The following is a 21402-nucleotide window of genomic DNA, read 5'->3' as shown; positions in this document are numbered from 1 at the left end:
TTTTTGGATTATGTCCAGATCTTTAAAAAGAACATTGGTTCCAATAGGAAATGAATGGCTTATCTTAAAACATTATTTTAAAAGGAAGGACAATGTGTAAAGCACTTGAGTAAGTATATTTTCAAACTATTGCAAGACAACTTTTTCAGATACATTGAGTCCCACATGTATTAAAATACTGTGAATGATAACAAAAAGAGAATGCCATGCTTATGAATGTTTTATAAAATCATTTTTCATTTTCAACACCTTGTTGAAAATATAGGACTGAGAAATCACTCAATGTAACAGTCTATTGACTTTTTCCCTTCAGCTGCATTTGCCAAATTTTTCTAAAGTGGAAGCTATTTGTTGCTTTTATATTTATGGCTAAATTCATAAATTATCAAAAGGTGTCAAACAGGAAAATAACCAAAAAAGTCAACTTTTTGTTTTCAAAAGGCACTTTATGTCTAAATAAGAAGCATTAAAATGTATTCCCCACCTAAATTATGGTTAATTATTGCACTAGTTCATAATCTAACAGTCACCACCTGAGACCAACTGTGAAAGTCCCAACGTGACTTCTGTAACCAATCCCGAGTTGGGATTCATTTAACGGCTCTATTTTTAAGGGGAAGCATGAAATCACCCAAGAATCATAAAATATTAATCACTTCAATGTGAGAAATTCAAGAGAGAGAAAAGAGGAAACATGGATGGGGCACCAAGAGGGAGAGAGAGGGGAGTGGGGTTTGGAGGTGGGTGGGAACTAACCAGTCAAAATAAAACAGGAGAAGCGCAGAAAACAAAGTATCTTATCAAACTAAGAGCCAGTTTTAAATTTCATTTTAAATTACAGTTAGCATACAATGTTATTTAGACATATAACTTAGGAAGTGATCATCCCAATAAATCTAGTACTCATTGACACTATGCATAGTTATTACTATTTTATTGATATTCCCTATGCTTATTACTTTATACCATGACTATTTTTATAACTGGCAATGTGTACTTTTAATCCTTTCTTTTTTACCCATTCCTCCCAACTCCCTTCCAATCTGGCAACCATCAATTTATTCTCTGTATCTATGAGTTTGTTTCTGTTAGGTTTGCTCATTTATCTTGTTTTTTAGATTTCAGATAGAAGTGAAATCATATAATATCTGTCTATCTCTGTCTGATGTATTTCCCTTAGCATAATACCCTCTAGGTCTATCCATGTTGTCACAAATGGCAACCACTGCTTTATTCATTCATCTACCAAAGGACACTTAGGTCATGTCCATATCTTGGCTATTGCAACTAATGCTGCAATAGACACAGGGGTGCACTTATCTTTTCAAAACAGTGTTTTGTCCGTCTTCAGATAAATATCCAGAACTGAATTTGCTGAGTCATACGGTAGTTCTATTTTTAATTTTTTGAGAAACCTAGACACTTTTTTTCATAGTTGTTTTATGAATTAGGATAATGCTGATGAAACAAGGAAAATTAAGAAACCCCTCTGGGTTTAGTTTTATTCATTATTTCTCAGGGTTTATTTTTTAAAAAGAAATTTTCAACATTATTGAGGGTTATTGAGATTTTTTTTTCTTTAATTTTTTTCTAAAATAATTGACATTTTTAGATTCTTATCACATATTTTTATTCATACCCAGAAGATAGGCCAAAAGTACTAGTAAGTTTGAAGAATTTATATTCGCTATTTCTCAAGCTCCCTGCTCCTCCTTTGGGGGTTTCCATGCATGAAATAGCACTCACCTGAAGTCCCCTGGTGAAGCTTTCCCGGGAGCAGAGGCACCGATAGGGTTGGCTCGTCGTGTCACAGCTGTCGGCGTGACCGTGACACTGACACCTGCGAACAGGAGCATCCATCAGACAGCTCCCAGGAAACAGCAGCTCAACTGCTAATACGTCTAAGGACCTGGGTATATACCCACTGTGTGAATTCAACAAGGAGGTGAGAGTGTCATCACAAAAACCAACCTCTCTTTAGTCATGTGGATATTCATGGAAACTTATATTTTTAAAAAATATATTTTCATTAATTTTTAGAGAAAGAGTAGTGGGGAGAGAGAGAAAGGGAGGGAGGGAGAGAGGGAGGGAGAGAGAGAGAGAGAGAAAAAAAAGAGAGACACACACACATCAATGTGAGAGCAGAAGGTTGCCTCCTACATGCCCACTACTGGGAAGAGGGGTGGAGCATGTGCCCTGACCAGGATTGGACAGGTACACTGGACATTGTTCACTGGACAACTGGGCCACACTGGCCAGGGCTCATGGAAAGTTTTAAATTAATCATGAAGTATTGAAGGAAGTTTCATGAATATCCAAACCACAGTGATGGTGAAGGTAATTTTCAAGCCTACCTGGGTTGTGTACACCTATAAACACCATGTGGCAAACTTGCCCAGAGAGAAGACATTTAATAAAACTATTCAAAACTTATAGTTAAGACTAGCAGTTTTAGAATAAACTGCAGGTAGAAGTTAACAAATTTTATTTTTGCTTATCTTTCCAAAAATTGATTATTTAGTAGTATTTTTTAAATCATGCTATTACTTAACAAACAAAGCTTATAGACTGGTATTCTGCGTTGGTTTGAAAGATGTACTTTCTTTACAGGGTACAATGTCCTTCCAGCACAACCCAATTCTGAATGTAGTGCATATGTTTACCATTTCCAGACTAGAGAGTACACTGCCGGGGAGCCCTTCATCCATTTATTTAAACATTGTGAATCTACTTTTCAACTATGGTCAGACAGTTATAAATTACTTAAGGCATATTATATTATTCCTTTAAAGGAAAACAAATATTCTTCATAAAGTTATGAATTGTGAACCCAGGGAGACCAAGCCCAGTACTTACAAACTAACTGGTAGCACCATTATAGCTCAAAATCAAACTCCTTCTGTTTCATTTCTAGAACACTTGAAAATTACAATCCAGAACACACCAATCAAAATATTTGACAAGTTATTTTTTTTTAGTCAGATCCAGGTTATCATAACTTCTAAACCCAATATTTTGAAAATTGATTCTATAGAAATGTGATCTTTTAGACAGAAAAGACTCACATACAAACCTCGCCCAAAAATCTTATCGAGTAGGAAAGCATTTTAATACCTGAAGCTTGGAATCTGGCTTCCTCTAAAATCTTAACTAACATAGTTTTAAATAAGTCTGACAAGAATCTGGAAAGCAAAATTCATAGTGAAAAGCACACTGCTGTGAAACCCTACCTGCCGGTGATGGTGACTTCACTGACCGCGTAGTATCTGTGTCCGAGGCTGGCGGGAGGCTCAGTTGTATAGTACTGTCCATGAAAATGAAGTCTTACTTGGGTGGCTTTTACAAACTCTTGAAGAGACTGGGTGTTATAGAAGTCATTGTATCCAGGACGGTGATTTGGTCCAGGTGCTAGGAGACTAAATGTGACATTGCCACGGGAATATGGAGTAAAACTGTTGAGGAAAGATATTTGCAATCATGAGAAGTTATTCATATTTTTGACAAAACAAATCAGAACACCATATTCCGTAACAGCTCAAATTCTTCACTCTGGAAAAAATAGTCCACAGATTTCATGTGCATATAGGATCATCATAGAAAAACATAGTAAAACATTTCCTTGAGGACATCATAAAAATTCTATTGATACAGATAACTTGCTAAGCAATCTGAAAGTCAGATTGTAAAGCACAGATGAGACTGGAAGCAAGAGATACTCTAACATCTTTACAAGTAAATTTAAACATAATTTAAAATCCAATGTAGGAAGGAATCCTAGACCAATTTGCCTCAAGAGATGGTGGTAAGGGAAAGACTCTACTAGCCTAGTGACTTAAGTTTACCTGTAGGCTATTACTATCCCATAGTCTATGAGAATTAACTCCTAAATGCCTTCACAGACAATGATTTCAAAAATATTCATACTCTGAAAGCTGAAGACAGTTGATCGAATCTGAATTTTCCAAATTTCCATTGTTTTTCATTCCGAAAACACTGCAATTTCTAGCAAAATACTGCCAATCTTCCCAATCTAGGCTGTCTTCCTTCTTCCTCTGAATCCTTACTGCTGTTGGTTGTGGACTTAAGAACTGAACGATGATATAAAACACCTAGAAATGAGTAAGTCAATTATTACCATTGTTGTTTTAAGTTTTAACCCATCAGTATAAATCAAACCATGGAACTGGTGTATTCAAATATAATGTTTACTTCCTCATAATAACAATAAGCACTCATAGACGTTCAGAAATGCCACAGCCCTGTAGTAAAAGCAACACAACCTATCATTAAATAGCTGTGCATCTTCTCAAGGATTTTAAATCAATATGAAGTTTGCTATAAAGACATGAAAAAAAAAAACATTACTTCCATGAAATAATTGGTATATGTTCTTCTTAAGTAGTTAGTTAAAATAAGCACGTGTTTTTATTAATTTGGTTACTTAACAAAATGAATGTTTCACTATTTCATATGATTTTTTATAACAATCTCTAAAAATTCATGCCCTGCCTATCTTCTTTTAGGTATTTTCACTTCATAAATTATAATATACTTCTTTACTGAGTTAATGTTCAATTGCCTAATTCAGGTTTTACCTTGTGGTACACTGAATTCTGCCCCTAAATAGATGTTCAAATTCTAACTCCTGGTGGCTGTGAATGTGACCTTATTTGAAAACAGGGCCTCTGAAGATGTAATTAAGTTAGGAGTCTCAATAGGAGATCCTTCTGGATGCAGGGTGGTCCTCAAAAGAGAAAGAGGAGGGAGAACTGACAGCAACAAGACGACGACCCTGAACCTGGTGGCAGAGCCTGGAGTGATGCTGAGGTACCAAGTGACACCAGGAGCCGCCAGGAGCTGGGAGAGGTGGGAAGGATCCGCCCTTACCCAGAGGGATGATTTCATCCTCCTGATCTTCAGAGCTCTGAGAGAATAAATGTCCATTGCTCAAGCCATTAAATTAGTGGTCATTTATTGCAATACCCACAGGCAATGAATACACACCAAATTCCTTCAAGTTACCTGATACTGTCCATTTTCCAAATCTATTGAAATAGTCACTCCTTCATTAAGCTGGGTGATGTTTGTAAACACACGTGAGACCCAGGAAGTCTCAATGTCGTCATCGTTGACAAAAGAGAGAGGGTGGGCCTCGGGATGCAGCCGGGACACCCTGTCCCTGGTCGTGTCCTCCGCATCGTTGGGAATGCAGAACCGCTGGCGCAGGGGATGGACCCGCGGGTGGCTGCCTGGGCAGCGGCAGTGGGGCTGGACATGCAAGGTGGGCAGAGCTCCAGCAGAGATGGCCTCAATCTCTCTGTGAGGTCAAGAGGCAGGCGGTGAGGACAAATAGCTCAACAGCCATAGATAGTCTAAGGCAGCGGTCGCCAACCAGTGGTCCACGGACCCCTAGTGGTCCGTGAGGGCCGAAAGGTTGGTGACCACTGTTCTAAGGGATGTTACAAAGGAATACCACTATGTTGATGTTTTCATTAGCATCTATTTAGCTTTCATATTTTTTTACACAGAACATAAAACCAAATTCATTCCTGGTCCCATAAATATAATCATTCTCATACAATGAAACATGCTAATTTTATTTAAAAAATTACATTCTTAAGGACTAGCATTTTCTATCATGAAGCATGCACAATCCTTTGTCTGATTAGCAAGATATGTTTTAAAATAGCATAATATTTTATGGTGCCTATTTGCAATATGTTTCTTTGAATCGCATAATATTTTACAGTGCCTATTTGTAATAAAAAGAAAGGTAATATTCACTTAGGTTGTTAAACTGACCACTGAGTGACCATTGATATATTGAAAGTAATGAGTTATAGATGCGTCTCCAGCTCATCCGCGGGAAGTAAGAAAACAGCATCACTTCATCTGCTGCTGTTTCAGGGGAAGGGCCTCTGGCCAAGACCATTTGTCAACGGCTTCCTGTGACTCATCGGTACCAACCCTGGCACCTAAAACGCTTCGATGGCTTCAGTTCATATGGCAGCTGCCAAGAGCCCAAGAAGAAAGCCAATTCCAGGCAGACAGACTTAACTTTTCCATTAAGGGCAGAATACCTGTTCTAGAACGGAATTCGTCACTCTGTGTGTGGGCATTCTTCCACATGACACCGTTCCTACATTTGAGGTAGGCCCCTGCCAGCAACCAGGTCTAAGGAGAGACAGACTCCTTCTCTCAACCCTGGTGGGGGAGTGGCGGAGTCAGGCAGCTATTCCACTCACTAGATCGCATGAAGTCACTTCGTTCCATCTCATTGACATCTTCCAGTTGATATCAGGTTTTAAGTGGTACCAGAAGTGACTATTCAATGACATCTTTGCCCCCAGGACAAACTTTATTCCCGCCAAATTACTACAAGACTGCTCTTCAGAAATGTATTTTTTATTTTATTTTTCCATCACCATTTATCCCCTCTATGCCCTCCTCCACCCTAACAGTAATCTTCGTGCTATGCTTACTTAAGTGAATTCAGCATTTATGTTTGTACTAGAGGCCCGGCGCATGGATTTGTGCACCGATGGGGTCCCTTGTCTGGCATGTGCCCCCTCACAATCTAGGACCCCTTGAGGGATGTTGGAGAGCTGGTTTTGGCCCCATCCCCATAGGCCAGGCTGAGGGACTCCACCAGTGCATGAATCCTGTGCCTGTGCATTGAGCGTCTGACCCCTGGTGGTCATTGAGCATTACAGCTACCGGCCAGTTGGCTGGTCACTTAGGCTTTTATATATATAGATAGATTTCTGGAGCTTTACCATACCATGTCTGCTTACCTGTTTGTAAGTGCCACTTGGTATAATCGAAAATCTTGCATTCTTCCAACAAACTGCTCTAAACCTACAAAATACAATCATGTACATAGTATGAGAAGTCTGATGTTACCAAGCAGTGGCTGACAAATATTCAAGTGACATTCCTTTAAAGCAAAACAACTTTTAATCATGTACATATCACAGTCTTTTCAAACACTTAAGAGATCAACATGTATATTGTGCTAATTCCACGTGAATAACATTAACATTCATAGTTATCTCCATAGACATTATAAGACTCAGGCAAAGTGAATACTTGGGCCAATCTATCTCCTGGCCCAACTTGTGACCTCTCTCCAGAAGTCCCCTCCCCAAGTCAAACTTCCCTCCAGTTTATAAACCTGTAAATCTATCAGCTCATCAGCCCTAAATCTGATTGTCATCTGCTCCCAAGTGCAATTTTCAGAGCATCTGCAGTGGCGAGGAGACTGCCCACTTTCTCACCCCACCTGAGTGATCTCCAAGCTCCAGAGCATCAGCTCGGGTCCCCTCCCAACGTAGATTAACACCTGGTCTAGGAAACCCCCAAATGAATGAGGATAAACTAGAAACCTCCTACTCATGAGTTTGAATTATTCACATGTCAATGGCATCCTAGCATAGTCTCAAAATGCCACCACCTTGTAACAGTTCTTCTAAGACACCAGGTTCCAAGTCCAAACTGCATTCAATTAGGTAACCTCCCAAGGTGGAGGTAGATATCAACCTTAAACCACATAACATTTCATTAATTCATTTAGCAAATATTTATTTAAGATTTACCAACAGGTAAGTCCAAGAAACTGGGAAGAGAAAGTAAAACAACTACCACCTCTATGGTTTTCGTTATGTTGTTAATAATGAGAAAAACTTAACAATGGCAAAATTCTAGCTAGAGTTTGAATCATGAGGACACAAGATGGGATGGGATGTAATGAGTAATGCCAAATCAATAATTAAGTGGGGTTTTTCAAGTATTAAATTTAGACCAACGACCAATTCACCAAACAAGCACTTCCTCAAATGTGTTTGTTTCTTAATTATTCCCTTTTTTAATTTGTCTTAATAATAGAGAACGTGGGAGCGCTCAGTGCTGCAGCTCCTTGTGGTGCCTGGGAGGAAAGTGGGGCAGAGCGAGGGCATCCTGATGAATAAGAGATGCAGAGTAAGCCTAGCTCACCAGATGGTCCGAGGCTGCTCTCGGGAGAGCTGGAAGAAAACGCTCTCCAAATGAACTGACATGTGTTGCTTGATATGGTCTAAGGCAGGGGTGGGCAAACTTTATGACTCAAGGGCCACAATGGGTTCTTAAACTGGACCGGAGGGCCGGAACAAAAGCATGGATGGAGTGTTTGTGTGAACTAATATAAATTCAAAGTAAACATCATTACATAAAAGGGTACGGTCTTTTTTTTTTTAGTTTTATTCATTTCAAATGGGCCGGATCCGGCCCGCGGGCCATAGTTTGCCCACCCCTGGTCTAAGGTGTTCTATTTGTGTATTTAAAAACCTGCCTGACCAAGTAAGATTTTCCCGTTGGTATTATATGCATGTATTTCATATACATTGTTATGTATGCATTATCATTATGTTATGCATGTATGCATGCACTATGATTTATGTATGTATTAGTATATATATGTGCGTACCTTATATGTAGACACAGTATATATCTACATATTCCATGAATATGTATACAAGGCTCTGTGGAAAGATAAGGCCAGCAGTAACAGGGACTGTCACTGGCAACATATTTTTCTAGAAAGTTATGCCAGGTAGTGATGAGACTTGAAAAAAAAGTCTGTAGCAGCCAACACACTTGTGAAGACCAGGTGCAGACACGGGGAAACACGGAAGCCTGGCCCGTGGTCCCCTCCAGGCCCTCCATGGAGATCCCGGTGTTTGTCCGCATCTGCCCCGAAGCACAGACAGTCGGCCTGGCCTGCACAGCGGCACCTCTAATGCAGCTCGCAGCCACGCTGACCTCCCCTGAATGAAACCGTCTTGGGCATGGACAAGAGTATGGAGGACAGTGACTTCACTTTTTTATTTAAAGGGAAGGAGCGAGCGGGAGAAAGAAAATGACTTATAGTAAGTCCAGGGGAACATTCTGCACCCACCTCCTTTCTGATTAGAGAGGTGGCGTAGGCCTGGCTCATTAGGCAGAAGTAATGAGCCAGCTATGTGCCATCTCTAATTAGAGAAAAGATACAGTAGGTATAACTGTACCTATAAATTGATGGAATAAAGAGAAAATTTATTTTTAAATGTTCTTTTCTCCTTCAGTTCTGTGATGCCTGGAACTTAAGGAGAAAGCCGTAATAAGAACTAAGTAACATTTGAAATAAACCCTTTTCCAATGATGTATTTTCTAATCAGAAGTTAAATTTACTTTCACACAGTTTGGAAGTGACTAGCACACTGGCTCCGCACCACCCTTTTGAAGCATGGCTCCCACAGTTAGGACAATGAAGTATGAGCAACTCATTTCAACCCCAGCATGCATCGCGGACAAATTTATGGGGCTATTGAATACTTTGAGCAATACTTGAGCAATAAAACACTTTCAGAAGTACTAATGGGGATTAAATATTGAAACAAGGCTCCTAAGATTTAATGTGTTATTAAGAAATTCTGAATGCAGAGTACTTTATAAAATTCTTCAATATACTAATTACTGATACAGATGAAAAATTCATCAAACTGGCTCCTTCATATTTATGCGTTATGTTGCATCCATGTTTATGCCTTTCTTAAAATTTTTCAATATTTTTAAATGCCTATAATGCAAACGTATCGGGCTACCTAAAAACTGGAAAAAAGACATGCAGAGCATAACATTCTTAACATTTATGAGCTTTTACAAGTAAGAAATTCCAGAGTATGAATACAAACACACAACAAATCAAATGCAAACGAGAAAGACACGTGGAAAGCTACTCAAACTTACTAATGGCCAAATAATTTAAAGAGGCATCCGGCAATATTTTTCAATGAGAGAAATGGCAAAGGTAAAACAACGAATAATTTGTAAGGTCAGCTAGTGTTTAAGGAAGAAAGTACTTGCCCATATTTTAAAATATGGGCAACAGGAAGTAGCCTGTTGTTATGCATTAGGGCAATCTGTCTAATATGCATTAAAATATAAAATGACCATATACTTCAACCTAACTTCTATGGACTTACGTTAGCAAAACAAATGTAATAATATTAACAATAGCATTAAATCACAATATGGTTTAGTATATACAAGGCCCAGTTATAGTTATTCATTTATTCAATAAATACTGAACAACTACTATATGCCAAATGCTCGAAAAATAGTCATGCTTTTCATGATATACCTCGTGTGATCCTCAAATGAAACTGTAATATCATTATCATCGTCATCATCATTTTAAATTTGGAATAACTACATCATTTTAAATTTGAGACATTAGAAAGGTGACCCAGGTCACATGGCTAGTAAGTGGGGAGATGGGATTTGAACTCAGGTACAATGACACCAAAAGTATAAAGTCTTAAGGAACTCCACTATCAGACAACTGCTCAAATGTGTGTGCATGTATATGTGTACATATCATTGTGAGTGTATGTGCATATGAGATCAAGATATAAATACAAATACATAGTGTTTTCTATCAAATAACTGCCAATATCAAAATATTAGAAATAACATGCTCATTAGTAGAAACAAGTATAAAACGTTTTTGTTATAGCTATACAATCATACACACTGCAGTTATTTTAAACTAGAGGCCCAGTGCATGAAATTCATGCGGGGGGGGGGGGTGTCCCTCGGCCCAGCCTGCACCCTCTCCAATCTGGGACATCCCTCTCACAATCCAGGACTGCTGGCTCCCAACCGCTAGCCTGCCTACCTGCCTGATCACCCCTTAACCACTCCCCTGCCAGCCTGATCGATGCCTAACTGCTCCCCTACCGGCCGATTACCCCTAGCTGCCCTCCCCTGCCGGCCTGGTCACCCCGAACTGACCTTCACTGCTGGCCCGGTCACCCCCAACTGCCCTCCCCTGCCAGCCCAATTGCCCCTAACTGCCCTCCCTTGCCAGCCTGGTCGCCTCCAACTACCCTCCCCTGCAGGCCTGGTTCCCCCCCAACTACCCTCCTCTGCAGGCCTGGTTTCCCATAACTGCCCTTCCCTGCAGGCCTGGTCCCCTCCAACTGCCCTGCAGGCCTGGTCCCCCCCCCCCAACTGCCCTCCCCTGCAGGCCTGGTTCCGCCCAACTGCCCTCCCCTGCAGGCCTGCCACCGCAACTGCCCTCCCCTGCAGGCCTGGTCCCTCCCAACTGCCCTCCCCTGCCAGCCATCTTGTGTCCACATGGGGGTGGCCATCTTTGACCACATGGGGGCGGTCATCTTGTGTGTTGGTGTGATGGTCAATTTGCATATTACCTCTTTATTATATAGGATGAGAAGGCATGTGAACATGAAAAGTTGTCTATAATATATAGAGGGGAAGTATTTATTTTTAGAGGGCTCAAAGAAAGCCTTTGTATCATTTCATTTTGGAAAAATTATATTTACAACCATATTTCTAGGTATATGTATTGAAATTTTTTAAGTATTATTTTTGACACAGTAACAATCAAATAAATAATTTTCTGAAGGCAGAATCTTACCATTTAAACTCTGTCCTATCCGCGTAGCACCAGAGGCAAAATCTATAATTGAACCACTTAGAGTTTGCACATCAAAAGCTGTGCTGTCCTCCTCCAAACCATTGATGAAGAAACTGATTTTTGTCTGATGCACCTGCAAGAAATTATCACCGTCATTAGTTCAATGGCGTATCCTTTAATTTTGTGATAACTACATTTCAGTAGTCTTTCTCAAGTTAATTTTCTATTTCTCCATTTTCTTCAGTTGGTAGGACAAAAATTTATTTGAATGGCTCAATGATGTATGTCTACATATTGTAGTTTTGGACTGTGATGGTACCTACCAGTGTATTCACAGGCTCTCACAATTGTTTGTCCCATATATTTAACAGCTCTGACGGCCATGCTTTCATAAATTTTTGAAGATATGTGGTTTCTTTAATTACTAGGTTAAATGTGGCATAGCCATATTTGAAAATAAACAAAAATGAATACAAAAGTGAGAAATAGTCACAACCAGACATCCTAAAAATAGATATATGACATAGATATGATTCAATTTAAGTTGCTAATGCAAAATGCTTCATATAAACATTTACTTTCTCAGGTGTTAATAATTCTCAGCTGTACTCTCCCAATATAGAATAAAAATAAATTTGCCAATCTTTTCTTAGGCTAATTATTTTAGCAACCTAATAACTCTCTACACAGGCATTAGCAAACTTCCTCTGTAAACAGCCAGAAAGTAATTTTCTTTTATTTGCAAGCAAATGATTTTGTGGCTCAAACAATCCAGGTCACAACTGATCAGTTCTGTGGTGGTAATAGGAATCCAGCCATAGACCACACATCAATGACTGAGCACAATGTCTCCCAGTAAAACTTTATAAAAACAGGTGGCCAGCAGGTTTGTTCCAGGGGTTCTAGCCTGGTGATCCCTCGATTCACACCACTCAACCTTATGAAATTTTTGTTTGTGTAAGGTGATCCCTGAGGAGCAATGCAGTTTCATACAGATTACTTCACAGATGATATCTCTAGAAAATCCTCAATGATTGCATCTTTCCAAATAAACTGATAGGCTGTTTTGACCTCAACTTTAGTCTCTACAAATAGTCCTGTTTAAGTGCTTTTCAGTTAAATGTAAAAGGAATCATTGACACTCTAATTAGTCCAGGGGCTGACTTGGCAAACAAAAGCTGGTGAGGTGGATGGGGTCGGGAAAGAGAGAGAGAAATGTATGTCTTGCAGTTGAAATGTTTAGAGGCTGACATTTTAATAAAAAAAATATATCAAATCATAGCTTTCAAATGCTATTCTATTAAAATGGCCCCACAAAAACTGATGAAAACAAGTAATTCTCCAGCATCTTTAAATCACGTGACTGCCTTAAGAACCCTTTGAACAAACCTCTTTCTCCAAAACAAAACAAAAAATCTGAACGTTAACAAAATAATTACTTGGTAATATTAATTTATAGAAAGTTTTCTACTCTGGCTTTTCTCCATTCTATCAACCTCTTTCGTTTACACCAGGTTCTTTCTTAAACCCCCTTTCCCCATGTTGCCTTTTACTTCATTTTAACACAAGCTTTAACATAAAGACCTAGACACACTCACACGCCAACTCCTGTGGGTCTGGATATATACCTCTCTGCTGAGGGAGAAGGACTGTCTTTTTATTTATTTAATTTTTTTGCATCCCATTTTTTACAGCCTGTTACTGTCATTTGGTGTTTGACTGTTATCATTATAAAAGATACCGGCTTTTCTACTTTGTTATTTGTAGCATTATCTCATGTTTTACAACATCTTTGAGCAACACGCGGGGCACATGAAATATCACTCGTGGAAAGTTCTCGATGGTATTAATGCATAAAAAAGAATGTGGTTCCCTCTCCACTGTCTCTGCCCAGCCAAAAGCTGATGAACAGCCAATTTTCCTTTATCACATTAGCACAGCCATGAGGGAAACCCATTTGTTCTAGTCAGCTACACTAAAGATACTATTACCAATCTAACATATACATGTTTTATATCAGCAGTATTCTCAGAGCATGAGCGCGCCGGCCATATATTAACACTAGCATGACAGTTTATTTAAGAAAAGAAAATTGTCTCTGTAGAGGGACAGAAGTTAGAAATGTATGGCGAAAGCTCAGTGTCACTGGTCTAATAAAGGCAATAATTCTCCGGCTTGCTTTATGGCAGGTAACACTCCTGTGACGGTTCTGTCATATCATTCAAATAGAAATGTTGTCTTTTACAAGTTTAAGTGCACCTTTATTTGGAGGCAGATAGAAAGCATGCTTTTGATTTTCTGTGTTCACTGTATTATATCTGCAGTCAAGAGTTCAGGACCTTCTTCTTCCTTTTTTTTTTCTTTTCTTTTTTATCAACTCATCACATATTTGCTTAGTGGAAGGATTCGGTGTCACATGCAGTGAATTCCAGGAGGAGGTTTTCACTTCCTTGGTGCTTAAGAAATGATTAAGGATGATCCCAAGACACTCTGGCCGCCGTTCCTTCCCCTACCGAGCGCCTTGCTGTAAGTAGGATGACCTCTTCTTGGTGCTCCGTGCCCTGTGTTACAAGCCAAGATTCTCTGAACGACTTTGCAATTCTGGTTCGGGGCCCCCTCCCAGGAGAACCGAGAAGGCGAAGGTGGCTTTTTGCAATAGCTCATTCTGATGACCCCCTTGCCAGTTATTTAGGGGAATAGAAATCTATGCCATAGAATCCCTGATTTGTGAAAAGGAAGCCCTTCGAGAAAGCCCTTTCCCACCTATCTCATTCTCCGCCCCTGTGAGAATAAGGGAGTTCACCCACGTTCCTTGGTGTGGCTGGAAGGAACAAAGTGGTAGAATCAGTAGCTGCTGCAGAAAAGCCTTAGACCTTTCATAAGAAATCCAAAAACACGCTGGAAAAAAAGATACAGGGGAGCAGGTCATTCTTATGCCTTCATTCTCTCGGGGTTTCACAGTTTAGTTTAACCTTGTCGGTCCAGTTTGTATCCCTGTGATAGAACATACACATTCACTTGAGCACAAGAGTGTATTAGATTTTTTTGTACAATTCCTGGCCATTCTTATGTGAGTGTAATTCACAATTCCAGAAAGTCATACAGTAGATATCTGAGAAACTACCAAGGGGAAAAAAATGCAACCAAGTCCACCTGTATAACAGTCACTGTGCACATCATCGGTGCCACTGCAAGGTCAAATCTCTGTTGCTCTTCTATGCCTGCTGGCCCCCAGCACCAAGAGGAACTGCTGATGGACAGGGAAAACCCTGGCAGAGTACCTGCTCTGACTTCCTCGCCTGGGAAATCATTTATAGTTTTCCTCTCACCTGTATCCTCCCAATTTACATTTAATTCAATGAGGCCACCCCGTACCCACATTGGCCCTATGAGTTAGGCCAAGAGAATGAAATCATGATCCTTTCTCTCAAGGAGCCCGTTTGTATCAAATAGCAGAGTAAGGCTTCTCAGACTGCCCCTCTGCAGTGCTGTTACCCCAAAATGAGGACCCGGAGGTCCCATCGTTCCAGTATTCTGCTTCTGTGGGTTTGGGGAACCCTTTCATCTTTGAACAGCTCTTACTGTGCTAGATGAACGGAAAGATGCCACCTTGTAACTTCAACGCGTAAGCCCTGGCTCTAAGCACTTGGATCTCACCCAACAATCCGAATGCCTTTTCCATGACAGAGTCTGTGCAGGTGCAAAGAAAGATGTCCTTCTCCCGTGTCTTCGGGACATATGTGTTTCGTTTCTGCAATGTTCTCAATATGGCATGGTTTGGGGTCTCTCTCCTCTTAAAATGTGGCTCCAGAAATACTCAAATCTCTACGTGTGGTCTGACTTGCCAAATTAAAACAGGATTATCGCCTTAATCTAATCCAAAATGGCCTGCGAGATTTTTGGCAATGACATCACGCAGCCCAAAGGGATACATTCAGTAGAGCTGACGATTGGCTAAAATACTGCCTTTTCCCCCTCACTTCACTGCTGAGGCACGGGGGCCCCACACTGTCCCCTGTCTGTCAGCAGCTAGTTTTCTGGAGACAAGGACGGGGCTTTATATTTACCCACGTTATAGTTCATCCTGTTCCATCCAGCCCATCGCGCTGGGCTGTCAAAATCTTTTTGAACGCTCTGTCTGTCATCTGAGTATTTACCATCCACCCTGATCTGTGTCATTTGCAAATTTGATGAGCGTGCCCTACGTGCCGGGCAGATGCTCGATAACTACGAACTGATTGATTGACTAATTGATACTCCAAAAATAAAACCACCAACACAATCTTCGCTGGGTCACAATTCTGAGCAATAAAAGGGCACCATTTTTGAAGAGATGAAATATGTCACATGGGGACTCTTTGCCTTTGCAGAGTGACCTTGCTCCTCACTAACATGAGTCTTCCTCTAATTATTAAATTATAAATAAATCCTCCAGTCTATTCCATTTCCACTATTAAGTCATATATATATGTGTGTATATATGTGTATATATATAAATGTGTGTGTATGTGTATATGTGTGTGTATATATATTATATATATATATATATTTCCACTATTAAGTCATATATATATGTGTGTATATATGTGTGTGTATATATATATGTGTGTGTGTGTGTGTATGTGTGTGTGCACACACACACACACACACACACACACACAAATACTATAAGAAACACAGTTGAAGCAATTAATCCTGGAAGGTTGCTTTGGCAGAAATTAATCACAGGGGCTGCCCACAAATATCTGAGATGCACACATGTCCTCATTACTACGTTGAATCACTGAACAACTGCTTTTAGCTTCTTTCTCTTTGACTGTAGGAAAGATGCATAGGAAATTGTCTTCATACACAGACATGGTCCTCAAATATGTATCTTATTTGTTTTTATTTTTCATTTCCCATGAGCCCATATATTTTAACTCTCAGTCCTCTCCCTGGATCCCCATCTCCCAGGACTCCTGTCCACACCCCCCCCACCACACACACACACACACACACACACACACTTCTGATTTTTCCTCTCTGAGCAACTCAGACAAGCCAGGCCCGGGCAGTGATCTATGCCTAAGTGCGTTACATTTTCCGAGTGCCTATGATGCTCTGGGTTTGCCGTTCTCCCTAGGTATCTATTCAAGCTCTCCATATATGACAACTTCCTACCAGCAAGCCTCCAATGTAATCAATCTCTAAAAATTTAATAGAGGGATGCAAGTAGTTTTCTTTGTCCTGACTTGGAGGGATATGAAACTCTCATGACCGCTTCTTCCCAAACTATTAAATTCCTCTCTTCCTCTCTCTACTTCAAAAAAGAAAGGCTATTACTTTACACATACAGATGATGGAAAACCCGGCAATGGTCTGATTTACTGTCCATTTCCTAGGTGATAGGGAGAGACCCGAATCGCTTTCTGTAGATACTGCAAATCCAGAGGAGAGGTCCTACTCTCAAAATAGATCCAAAATCCACTCCCTGCTCACCACCCCGCCAGCTTCAACCCTGGCCGGCACCACCACCACCTGCTCCCCTAGATTTTTGCACTGGCCTCCTAACTAGCCTCCCGGATACTCTCTGTGAGCCCCAGACAGCAGCCCGAGGGTTCTTTGCTAAAACAAAATGAGAGCATGTCAGTCCTTTGCAAAGAGACCTCCACTGAGTTCTCATCCAGAGTAAAAAAAAACGTTCTACAAGCCCTCCCCAGTCCATCTCCTGTTACCTCCGGCTTATTTCCTAGTAGTATGGCCTATGCTCTCTGTTCTGGCTACACTTCCACCTTCAGATATTCCAGGCACTTATTTTCCTCAAATCCTTGTATTTTCTATTTCCACTCATTGACATTGTTTCTACAGACACTTGCTGGCTTATTCCTTCACCTCCTCCAGATATTTTCTCAAATGTCACTTTAGCAGAAGCTCTCCTTGCTACCCGATCTAAAATTACAGCCTGCGATCCTTGCTAACCCCCTATCCTATGCAAGTATCCTCGTTATCCACACCTAACACATTGCATATTTTATTTATTTTTCTTTTTTATTGTTAGCCCCCTTTCCCTGCCCGGAATATATACTCCACAAGAAGAGGTTTTTCCTTTTCTTTCGCTGTGTTGTTCACTGCTGTTCCCTCATTTCCCGGAAGAGTAATAGTAGCAACTTTTAGGAACCCATTAAATTTTCATCTAAACTCAGTAAAGTATGGAAGTGGGAGAAGATAGGGAATAAGTCAGTTGTAGGAGAAGGGTGAGACACAAGAAACAAGAAAATGGGAAGATTCTTCAAAGTTACCCCAAGTCTTTCATTTGTGCTGATCACTCCCTCTGTGCTGAATTATAACCACCTCTCCCACTGTTTCCCAAATCTTTGCCAGTTGTTTAAATCTCTATAAATTGTAGTGATAAAGCTGCATACAATTAAGTCAACTGAAGCCTGAAGAAGGATAATAAAGGTGGGTTTCTGTTTCCACTACCAGGGAGTGAGCCAAGGCCCTGCCAGGATGTGAACTCACGCCTGACCCCGCGTCAGAGGGTCATCAATCTAGGTCTCAGCACGTAGATGGACGGACAGGAAATCATTCTGCGAACAGTCCAAAACCTAACCCGTGCCAGGACTCGACTGATGTCTTAAAGATCCTGAGAGTCATTTGTAAGTTGAAATGGAGTCCTGCCAACAGTTAGTTTCCTTCCTTGTATCCCCTTCACAACAACAAAACCTGAGATGGTGTCATCAATTTGGGCAAAGATTTGGGGAAAAGTAAGAGGTAATTTAAACATTCACATTACCATCTAAAGAACGCAGTACTAGCAATTAGATGACCAGATTCAAGCAATAAGCTTTCAAAACAACAACATGTAGCAGTTACAACAAACTCTGACATCCATTTTTTAAAGAAAATGTTTCATTGATTATAGAGAGAGGAAGGGAATGGGAGAGACAGAAACATTAATGAGAGAAACATCACCAATCAGCTGCCTCCTGCATGCCCCCTACTGGGGATCGAGCCCACAACCTGGGCATGTGCCCTGACTGGGAACAGAACCAGTGGCCTCTTGGTTCATGAGTCAGCGCTCAACCACTGAGCCACACCAGTCAGGCTCTGGCATCCATTTTTTAACGACTTTGTTTCTACTTCCTATTTTCACAATTTACTTGGATAAAAGTTTCTTGGATAAAGCTGACCTGATTTTTAAAAAAAAAAGTCCTTCAATGCAGACCAAATTTTTCTGCATGGAGTATCCCATGCAAATTAAACTACCCAAGACCAACATTATGCCATTTAGGCGATTTTCTTCAGATACGGAACATTATATAATTACTAGAGGCCTGATGCACGAAATTTGTGCAAGAGTAGGCCTTCCTTCCCCCGGCTGCTGGCACCAGTTTCCCTCTGGCACCCAGGACGTGGGCTTCCCTCTGGCCTCTGGCAGGCACTCGGGACCCTGGCTTCATCCGGAAGGATGTTGAGTCTAATTAGCATATTATGCTCTTATTATTATAGATTATTATAGATGAGACCAGGAGTTTTGGGTATAAGAGTGGTGGGAGTCCAGCCTGCAGTCTCCAGGCGGGCCGAAGCACGTTAGCAGTTACTGAGGCAGATGCTGTCCGGGCAGAGACTTCAGCAGGCAGACTCGGGATCTATTCAGCACTCAACAATACCCTATGCAGATCCTCAAGTGTTAAAGTCTATTTTAAAGCAACACTTCCAAAATGTGCCACAGGGTTTCCAATGCCCTGTGCTAACAGAGACAGAAGTGAAGGACCTTATTTGAACATTTAACCTCCCTCCCTCCCTCTTCCCTCTCCCCTGTTATTACACTGTCTGCATTAGGGATGAGGAGGCAAGATTCTGGTGTGAGAATCCAATGCCAATGTCTCCTTGAGTCCATCAGGCTCTCCTGGCCCTCTGACCTTCTCTTTTGTTCAAATCTCCTGAGAATCAAGCCTGAGTCACACAGTAACTAGCTGTCAGCGAATAGCATTATGGGAAAAGGGGGAAAGTCTTTGCCCAGAATTAACTACCTTCTGGCATGATCCAGTTACCTGGCTGTTTACAGTAAAAAAAAAAACACACACAATTCTATACATTCAACTCAGGGAATATAATTATTACCATTATTCTCTTCAAAAAACAATCGAACTTTCACGTATGATACAGATGCCCAAAGTATGACTCCAAGGTGAGAAGTCAATGAAATAAGTGTACGGCAAAGTACTCATAATTTTTCTTTTTTTTAATTTCTTTATTGTTTAATGTATTACATAAGTCTCCCTTTTCCCCCATTGACCTCTCCCTGGCTGCCTCCAACCCCCAGCACATGCCCTCACCCCCCTGCCCCCAGTCTGTGTCCATTGGTTATGCTTATATGCACGCATACAAGTCCTTTGGTTGATCTCTTACCCCCTCATCCCCCACCTTCCCTCATATGTTGGACAGTCTATCCGATGCTTCTACGACTCTGGTTCTGTTTTCGTTCATCAGTTTATGTTGTTCATTATATTCCACAAATGAGTGAGACCCTGTGATATTTATCTTTCTCTGACTGGCTTACTTAGTTTCTAGGAATATATGCCAAGAAAACAGAAATACCAATCAGAAAGGACATATGCACCCCCTATGTTCATAGCAACACAATTCACCATAGCTAAGATTTGGAAACAGCCTAAATGCCCATCAGCAGATGAGTGGATTAGAAAACTGTGGTACATCTACACACTGGAATACTATGCTGCTGTAAAAAGGAAGGAACTTTTACCATTTGCAACAGCATGGATGGAACTGGAGAGCATTATGCTAGGCGAAATAAGCCAGTCAGAGAAAGATAAATATCACATAATTTTTCTATAAATGTTTTTCATTCTCAGGTGACCACTCTAAGTGATACTTAAGCATCTCCTCCTTAAGGCTTTTATCTTTCACTGGAAATCCAGTAAAGTTGGGTCTTTTGGTTCTGCTGCTTTTTGGTTCTTGCTGACAGTAACCAACTAACTTGGTTGCTTTTGTCGTTTTGTAATGTAAAAAGTGCCCCACTCTTTCTTTGTACTTTAATATTTTGCCTTCAAATGGAAATTGCAAATGCACAAAGGGATTCCCAGTTACTTAAGACTCAGAGGATGCATTTTTACTGTGAACACAGTGAACAAGAAAACGCCTCACTTCCACCATGAAAGCAGCTTTCCGGCCTGTCGCCAGGCATTTGCACGGGCCGGTTCTCAGGCAGAGCGAAATGCAAATGCCATGTTAACAGAGAGAGGAATCAAAGAGTGACACGGAGGACAAGCCGAGCTACAATCTATCTACATAGTGCTCCACAGTCCGCGGCAACTTCTACGCAGCTGACACCACTGGCTGAAGCCCCTCCCCGGGAAACCCCTGCTGCTCTGTCTGTGAGGGAATGCCTGCCTTTTGTAACTTATCAGGCAGGACTTTTCTTGCCTCCCAATGTATTCTTCAATCAAAGGGACAGTGAAATCACTCTGCTTAAACACAAATCTATTTGAATCTTCTCTGACAAATTTTCACAAAGCTATATGTGATTCAGTACAAGGGTAAAAATGTAAGAAGTAGAGACACAAGCAGAGAAAAACAATTAAGAGGAACTATGGCCCCATTTTTTCAGCGTCTATTATATGTAAAATGAGGGCAAGTTTCTTGATGAAATTGATCAGTTTTTAATTGCATATTAAAATCAATAAATTCTAAGGCTTCTACTCCCAGTGCCTATATATATATATATATATATATATATATATATATATATATATATAAATAATATTGAGGTGGGAAAAAATGAAATAAAATCCTGTGAATACCATTTAAGTCATACATAAATGAACACTACCATTTATCTTATGTTTTATAACTCAGCTGTTACTTACAACATAGGGAAATGGTAAATCACTCTTTAATGGAAGTAAGGAATTAGTCCTTGTATGATAAAAGAGTTAGTCCAG

The 21402-nt window shown here is 40.5% G+C and overlaps 1 protein-coding gene across 1 annotated transcript in view; it reads right to left on the bottom strand.

Moving 5' to 3' along the window:
* Positions 1-21402, bottom strand: part of USH2A (usherin) — a 295540-nt gene that overhangs the window by 258970 nt on the left and 15168 nt on the right. Inside the window, exons 3-8 of the mRNA XM_006094330.1 lie at positions 11456-11588; positions 6795-6858; positions 5023-5317; positions 3925-4109; positions 3231-3452; positions 1747-1840 (exon numbers count right to left, since the gene is read on the bottom strand). Coding sequence (XP_006094392.1) covers positions 1747-1840; positions 3231-3452; positions 3925-4109; positions 5023-5317; positions 6795-6858; positions 11456-11588 — 993 coding nt within the window. The remainder of the gene's footprint in view (positions 1-1746; positions 1841-3230; positions 3453-3924; positions 4110-5022; positions 5318-6794; positions 6859-11455; positions 11589-21402) is intronic.

Source organism: Myotis lucifugus, unplaced genomic scaffold (genome assembly GCF_000147115.1).
Source record: "Myotis lucifugus unplaced genomic scaffold, Myoluc2.0 scaffold_133, whole genome shotgun sequence".
Classification (NCBI taxonomy): Eukaryota; Metazoa; Chordata; class Mammalia; order Chiroptera; family Vespertilionidae; genus Myotis; species Myotis lucifugus.
Note: the sequence above shows the minus strand (reverse complement) of the source record. Positions and strands in the feature narration are given on the sequence as shown.